This window comes from Procambarus clarkii, chromosome 19, assembly GCF_040958095.1.
Source record: "Procambarus clarkii isolate CNS0578487 chromosome 19, FALCON_Pclarkii_2.0, whole genome shotgun sequence".
Classification (NCBI taxonomy): Eukaryota; Metazoa; Arthropoda; class Malacostraca; order Decapoda; family Cambaridae; genus Procambarus; species Procambarus clarkii.
In genome coordinates this window covers 22,699,427-22,706,926 of record NC_091168.1, presented here as the reverse complement: position 1 = coordinate 22,706,926, position 7,500 = coordinate 22,699,427, and the positions used below count along the sequence as shown (strand labels likewise).

Here is a 7,500-nt window from a genome sequence, read left to right as displayed (position 1 = left end):
TATCGAGTTCTCTCTTGAACACTGTGAGGGGTCGGCCAGTTATGCCCCTTGTGTGTGGTGGGAGAGTGTTGAGAACTCTTGGGGACTTTTATGTTGACTGAGTTCTCTCTCTCTCAGCGTACCTTCTACACCTTTGCTTTTCATTAGGGGTATGTTGCACATCCATCCGTGACTGACTCCTATGTTGCACATCCATCAGTGACTGACTCCTATGTTGCACATCCATCCGTGACTCCTGGTCTCATGTGATGTTATTTCTGAGTGCAGATTTGGAACCAGTCCTAGTATTATCTAAGTGCAAATTATTATGTATCTAGGAATACAGTTTTAACATTTTTAAGGGATCCCAACAATTTAGAGAATTTATTGAGCGGTTTCTAGCAGTAAAGGATCTTTGCACACTCACAAAGGGAGCCGGTCGGCCGAGCGGACAGCACGCTGGACTTGTGATTCTGTGGTCCCGGGTTCAATCCCAGGCGCCGGCGAGAAACAATAGGCAGAGTTTCTTTCACCCTATGCCCCTGTTACCTAGCATTTACCTGGGTGTTAGTCAGCTGTCACGGGCTGCTTCCTGGGGGGGTGGAGGCCTGGTCGAGGACCGGGCCGCTGGGACACTAAAAAGCCCCGAAATCATCTCAAGATAACTCTCCAGGTCAGCATTTTCTCCAGGTCAGCATTTTCTCCAGCTGCTGCGGAAGATCTTATTTTAGAACTCAGAATTAAGGTTCGTCAACACGTGCCAGGTTGACGGTGTACCTAAGGCCATCAGACCTACCTCTCTCTCTCTCTCTCTCTCTCTCTCTCTCTCTCTCTCTCTCTCTCTCTATCTCTTTCTCTCTCTCTCTCTCTCTCTCTCTCTCTCTCTCTCTCTCTCTCTCTCTCTCTCTCTCTCTCTCTCTCTCTCTCTCTCTCTCTCTCTCTCTCTCTCTCTTTCTTGGTGCCTTCCTCTGTGCTATCAACAAGAAGGATGGGTGGAATCAGGCCAGTGGCTGTTGGCAACACTCTCCGACGCCTGGTGGCCGAGGCTTCGCAACCCGCCCTCTTAAAAATAACGTCACTTTTGGCTCGTATGCGCACTATGGCCAAATTTGGACGTAATTTGAAATGAAATCGACTCACAAAAGTGACGTTCTGTTCCGTTTTCTATTTGAGTCGTCCGGCTTACGCGCAGAGGTTATAAGAGGACACTTTAAATTAACGTTTTTCATAACGTTTTGAAACTTTATGAAAATTTCCTGCCCACCTAACCTATCAGAGGACCCTTAACTTACTGTTGTTGAAAAAAATATCCCAAATTTAATTTATTTTTTTTTTCCTTTTCAAATTACGTCCATATTCGGCCATACGGACAAACGGCCAAAAGCGACGTTCTTTTTAAGAGGACAGGTTGATAACACGAGCATCATGCAGCACCAACATCCACTGGACCAAAAAGTTCTGATCAAACTGGACTTTATAAATGCTTTCAACACCGTGAGATGAGATGCGATATTCTGTGTTGTGCATCGCTATTTTCAGCCCCTAAACCCTTCCATTCTATCGTGATACAGTGGGAGAATCAAAATTGCTCTTCGGCTAACACGAAATCTGATAAAAAGGTGTCGAGCAAGGTGCTCCTCTAGCCCCCTCTTCTTTTCGTCTTAGTATTTAAGAGAAATATCTTACAATGTACCTGTTAACACAATCGACTTGAGAATGGTCCAGGATGGACCGAAACGTCGTCGTCCCTTCACCTTCTAGTGTGTGGGCTGGTCAATATACTTTAGCCCAAGTGAGTGAAATATTATTATCAACGATTATTGTTATTGACAATGTGAATCTGTGTGTGTGTGTGTGTACTCACCTATTTGTACTCACATATTTGTGTCTGCAGGATCGAGCATTGACTCTTGGATCCCACCTTTCTAGCCATCGGTTGTTTACAGCAATGACTCCGGTCCTATTTCCCTATCATATCTGGTTTTAAAATTATGAACAGTATTTGCTTCCACAATCTGCTCCTTAAGTGCATTCCATTTTCCCACTACTCCCACGCTAAAAGAACACTTCAAAACATCTCTGTGACTCATCTGAGTTTCCAGCTTCCACCCATGTCCCCTCGTTCGGTTACTATTCCGTGTGAACATTTCGTTTATGTCCACTCTGTCAGTCCCCCTGAGTATTTTAAACGTTCCTATCATATCCCCCCCTCTCCCTTCTTTTTTCTAGTGTCGTAAAGTTCAGTTCCTTCGGGCGCTCTTCATATCCCATCCCTCGTAACTCTCGGACGAGCTTCGTCGCAAACGTCTGAACCTTTTCCAGTTTCCTTATATGTTTCTATAGGCTGGGACTCCATGATGGCGCGACATACTCTAAGACTGGTCTCACGTAGGTAGTTTAGAGCGCCCTAAATGCCTCCTCACTTAGGTTTCTGAATGATGTTCTAACTCAGTGTGTGTGTGTGTGTGTGTGTGTGTGTGTGTGTGTGTGTGTGTGTGTGTGTGTGTGTGTGTGTGTGTGTGTGTGTGTGTGTATGTGTGTGTGTGTGTGTGTACTCACCTAGTAGTACTCACCTAGTTGTGCTTGCGGGGGTTGAGCTTTAGCTCTTTGGTCCCGCCTCTCAACCGTCAATCAACAGATGTACAGGTTCCTGAGACTACTCAGGACAGTGTGTGTCCTGTGTGGGTGTGGGTGTGTGGGTGTGCGTGTGCGTGTGTGCGCGTGTGCACATACCAGGAAACAAGCAAACTATCGTAGCAGCACTGACGTCACCCATTAGAGAAGTCACACTGAAACCATATCCGCTGAGTCATTCTTCTTCCCACAAAACATTAATTAGATCAATTACTTTATCAACTAAATTAGATTAATTATGTCAACGCTAAATTATTAGCTACAAGATCTCAATGAATCATATTCTGCCTCACTGACTCTTAGCTCTTGTAGGTGGCTCTTAGTTCCTGTAGGTGGCTCTTAGCTCCTGTAGGTGGCTCTTAGTTCCTGTAGGTGGCTCTTAGCTCCTGTAGGTGGCTCTTAGTTCCTGTAGGTGGCTCTTAGCTCCTGTAGGTGGCTCTTAGCTCCTGTAGGTGGCTCTTAGCTCCTGTAGGTGGCTCTTAGCTCCTGTAGGTGGCTCTTAGTTCCTGTAGGTGGCTCTTAGTTCCTGTAGGTGGCTCTTAGCTCCTGTAGGTGGCTCTTAGTTCCTGTAGGTGACTCTTAGCTCCTGTAGGTGGCTCTTAGTTCCTGTAGGTGGCTCTTATTTCCTGTAGGTGGCTCTTAGCTCCTGTAGATGGCTCTTAGTTCCTGTAGATGGCTCTTAGTTCCTGTAGGTGGCTCTTAGCTCTTGTAGGTGGCTCTTAGCTCCTGTAGATGGCTCTTAGCTCCTGTAGGTGACTCTTAGCTCCTGTAGGTGACTCTCAGTTTGACAGATGTAAAGAATGCCTCGTTTTGCAGACTAGGGGAGTCCACAGATTGCACCAGAGCTGTGCTCTATGAGAACCACTCGGCTCTTTGTTTTGACAAAGAGCTTCAATATTAAACCATTTATCATGCCCCCTCCCCCCCCCCTCTTTATTTTATTATTTTTTAATTATTATTTTGAATTATTGCCTCCAAAGACGCATTTCAACGTATCGTCCAATATAAACATCAATTTTCTCATATACATTATCATAATTATACAACAAAAAAAATCATAAAACCCTTGAAAAATGCAAGAAATTCCACATTGGAACGGATGAGAAATCTTGGATTTTCAATTTGACCTTGCAAGAAGGCTCGTCAGAGCGTGAGGACAGTGGAGGATTATCTTATCTTATCATGTATAAATGAACAAGTCTACAAGGGTCGTGAGCGTCTGGGGAAGATCTCGGACGCAGGTTCGAATCCTCGTCACGGCCCCTTGTGGATTTTGTTCATTTGATGCATCACGCTATTGTGATTTCATGTACTCACCTAGTTGTACTCACCTAGTTGTGTTTGCGGGGGGTTGAGCTCTGGCTCTTTGGTCCCGCCTCTCAACCGTCAATCAACAGGTGTACAGATTCCTGAGCCTATCGGGCTCTGTCATATCTACACTTGAATGTGTGTTATCATGTGTTCGTTATCCTAAACTGGGAAGCTAGGTGCCTGCTAGGTGCCTGCTAGGTGCCTGCTAGGTGCCTGCTAGGTGCCTGCTAGGTGCCTGCTAGGTGCCTGCTGGGTGCCTGCTAGGTGCCTGCTAGGTATCTGATAGGTACCTGCCTGTTAACCTGCTAGATTAACACGCAATTAATCGATGCTAACTGTTCTCAGGAAATGCGCGTTCGAACCTAGCCCCAGGCCTGGGCTCGGGGAAGGAGAAGAACTCCCGAAACCCTATACAGGTACGCTCCAGGTATGGCTCATCCATGCGGCGGCCGACCCCAAAGATGCGAATATTTTAACGCGCTGTTTATTCCAAATTGGTATTTTCGTTCTGTCATTTACAGAACGTGATTCATTTTTTACATTTACAGAGCTGCGATTCGGACAGGTGACGTTCAGCGAAGCACTGATCGAAATGACATCAGTTGTGAGTCGTGTGTAAAGTTGTTTTTCATTTATAAGCAGGGCCTGGTTTCGAGGACCGGGCCGCGGGGACGTTGAGCCCCGAAATCTTCGCAAGGTAACGGGGTTAGGCACTTGGATTAGCACTTGGTATTTGTTTATTAAGATATATATATATATATATATATATATATATATATATATATATATATATATATATATATATATATATATATATATATATATATATATATATATATATATAGCATCTCTATTCATGAATATAATATATAATCTACTATTCATGGTGAGTAAAGTGAACAACAGGTGATGTGGAGGAGAACAGTTGAAATATGGTAGAAGAACAACGGGTGCTGTGAAAAACAGCAATTACTCTCAGAACAGAAAGCGGGTTCATTTAAGCCTATTGATCCTGTAGTTGAAGAACAATAACAGGAGAACATATCACAGGATTAACAGGCTGAACATAGAAAAAAACAGAAATGATATTTACCTTTAGTTTCTCCAACAGCGGCGTCTGTTGGAGCCGTTGACAACAGGAAGGTGAACAACAGAACTCCCGTTATCATCCTCCCGTTGTACCCGTTGTTGAAGCTGGGACTCCTCCTCCTGTTGCAACTGTTGCTTGCCCGTTGCCTCGTCATGTTTCAACAGAGTTGTCACTTTTTTCACCGATATATAAACAATCAACAGATCAATTACAATTAACCAATTATTGTTTCAATTAATAATATGCTGTCATTATTTTAATAATTATATCTCTATGGAACACAATTGAGCCCAATTAAGCTAATTTTCTCGTAGAAAATGGGTTGTCATTTCTGATCCAATTTTTTTTCTTTTGAAATGGGCTCTTTTACACTTTTTCAAACTTAAAAAAAATCACTGGATATTTTTTTTTTTAATCATTCATTTTTTTTTGGTAAATTGAGATTTATTTTCAAATTTAAGTTCTCCTGAATTTTTGTTTTTCAAAACGTTCACAGATTTATACCTGGAAAAATAAATTTACGAAAATGGTCAATAAATACAAAAATACAATAAATACAAAAATACAGTAATGTGTAGTTTTGTTTGATAGAACTTGTAACTTGATAGAACAACAGCAAGTTCATCTCTTCCTGACCTTGAACAAGTACAATCATAAGGCCAGGGGGCAACAATTACGATACCAAGTCCAAGAGCAGCAATTACAATAGCAAGTCCAAGAGCAAAAATTACGATACCAAGTCCAAGAGCAACAATTACTATACCAAGTCCAAGAGCAACAATTACAATAGCAAGTCCAGGAGCAATAATTACGATAAAAAGTCCATGAGCAACGATTACGATACCAAGTCCAAGAGAAGCAATTACAATATCAAGTCCAAGAGCAACAATTACGATACCAAGTCTAAGAGCAACAATTACGATACCAAGTCCAAGAGCAACAATTACGATACCAAGTCCAAGAGCAACAATTACAATAGCAAGTCCAAGAGCAACAATTACGATAGCAAGTCCAAGAGCAACAATTACAATAGCAAGTCCAAGAGCAACAATTACGATACCAAGTCCAAGAGCAATAATTACGATACCAAGTCCAAGAGCAACAATTACTATACCAAGTCCAAGAGAAGCCATTACAATAGCAAGTCCAAGAGCAACAATTACGATACCAAGTCCAAGAGCAGCAATTACGATACCAAGTCCAGAGGGCAAGAAGTTCAATACTAAGTCCAGAGGGCAATAAACTGAATACCAAGAGGTGACTGGGACAAAGAAAAGTCCAATGAAGACACCCCGGGGGGAGGGGGGTGGATATATGCACAGATATATGTGCACAGATATATGTGGAATATGTAGGTCAGGTACACAGACATGTGGCAACTGTAGACCAAATTTGACGAATGTAAACAAACACACCCACATGCTGAGAGATGTGCATTACCTCATTTATACGTGTAAACTGAGAGGTTTACTGTAGCCCAGGAGGAGACCTTTTGTGGTATACCTGCTGGATTAGTCAGCTAAGCTGCTTGGGGTGTTGGCCTTAAATAACCCTCCACATAGGTCTTAAAAGTCCAATATCAAACTAAGTGAAAGTTGATTTTTTTTTTACATTATTCATTTATATTTTGAAAGGAATATTGAAATGATGTTTATCAAAGATAATAAAAATATCCGGCTTTATTTCTAAATTCGTCGACTACTGAGAAAGCAACATTTATCTTGGAACTTTCCTTGTTCTACTTGGGACTTTACTTTGGTTATGTTAATAGGACTTTACTTTGGTTATACTACGGGGGACTTTACTTTGAATATAACACAATGTCGACCTCCGACACGCAGTCGACTTCCGACACACAAGCCCAAGGCAGTTTAGAGCAATCGAGGTAATTGATTAGAGAGACGATGAGACTTATTGAAACGACCTTCCGGCTGTTAGCGTTCTCTGAGAGGCATTTTTAACGCTGCTAGCGTTCTCTGAGAGGCGTTTTAACACTGCTAGCGTTCTCTGAGAGGCGTTTTAACACTGCTAGCGTTCTCTGAGAGGCGTTTTAACACTGCTAGCGTTCTCTGAGAGACGTTTTAACACTGCTAGCGTTCTCTGATAGGCGTTTTAACACTGCTAACATTCTCTAAGAGGCGTTTTAACACTGCTAGCGTTCTCTAAGAGGCGTTTTAACACTGCTAGCGTTCTTTGAGAGGCGTTTTAACACTGCTAGCGTTCTCTGAGAGACGTTTTAACACTGCCAGCGTTCTCTGACAGGCGTTTTAACACTGCTAGCGTTCTCTGAGAGGCGTTTTACCACGGCTAGCGTTCTCTGAGAGGCGTTTTACCACGGCTAGCGTTCTCTGAGAGGCGTCATCCCTACACGATGCATCTTAATGTTTAAAATGCCTTTTTCCCAACCTTCTAAAATGCTTAAAAAAACTTTTTTTTCAAATTCCCGTTGATAAGGCTATTCAAAATAGCTGTCAAAATAATGCCAG

The 7,500-nt window shown here is 42.6% G+C and overlaps 2 protein-coding genes across 3 annotated transcripts in view; one reads left to right on the top strand and one right to left on the bottom strand.

The window, feature by feature from the left end:
- The window catches only part of LOC123757569 (nephrin), a 282,325-nt gene that overhangs the window by 272,343 nt on the left and 2,482 nt on the right, over positions 1-7,500 (bottom strand). For both annotated transcript variants that reach the window (XR_006772779.2, XM_045741325.2), the window contains exon 2: positions 5,018-5,518. Coding sequence is in view for 1 of the 2 variants with exons in the window: in XM_045741325.2 (XP_045597281.2) it covers positions 5,018-5,168 (151 nt within the window). In the remaining variant the exon portion in view is untranslated. The remainder of the gene's footprint in view (positions 1-5,017; positions 5,519-7,500) is intronic.
- LOC138366329 (ABC transporter H family member 2-like) lies at positions 5,839-6,240 on the top strand. The gene has a single exon (XM_069327361.1). It carries the CDS (start codon positions 5,839-5,841, stop codon positions 6,238-6,240), a length of 402 nt encoding a protein of 133 aa, XP_069183462.1.

What these genes read in the sequence shown, in the direction of transcription:
- LOC138366329 (XM_069327361.1), top strand. Translation starts at nt 5,839, where the DNA reads ATGAGCAACGATTACGATACCAAGTCCAAGAGAAGCAATTACAATATC.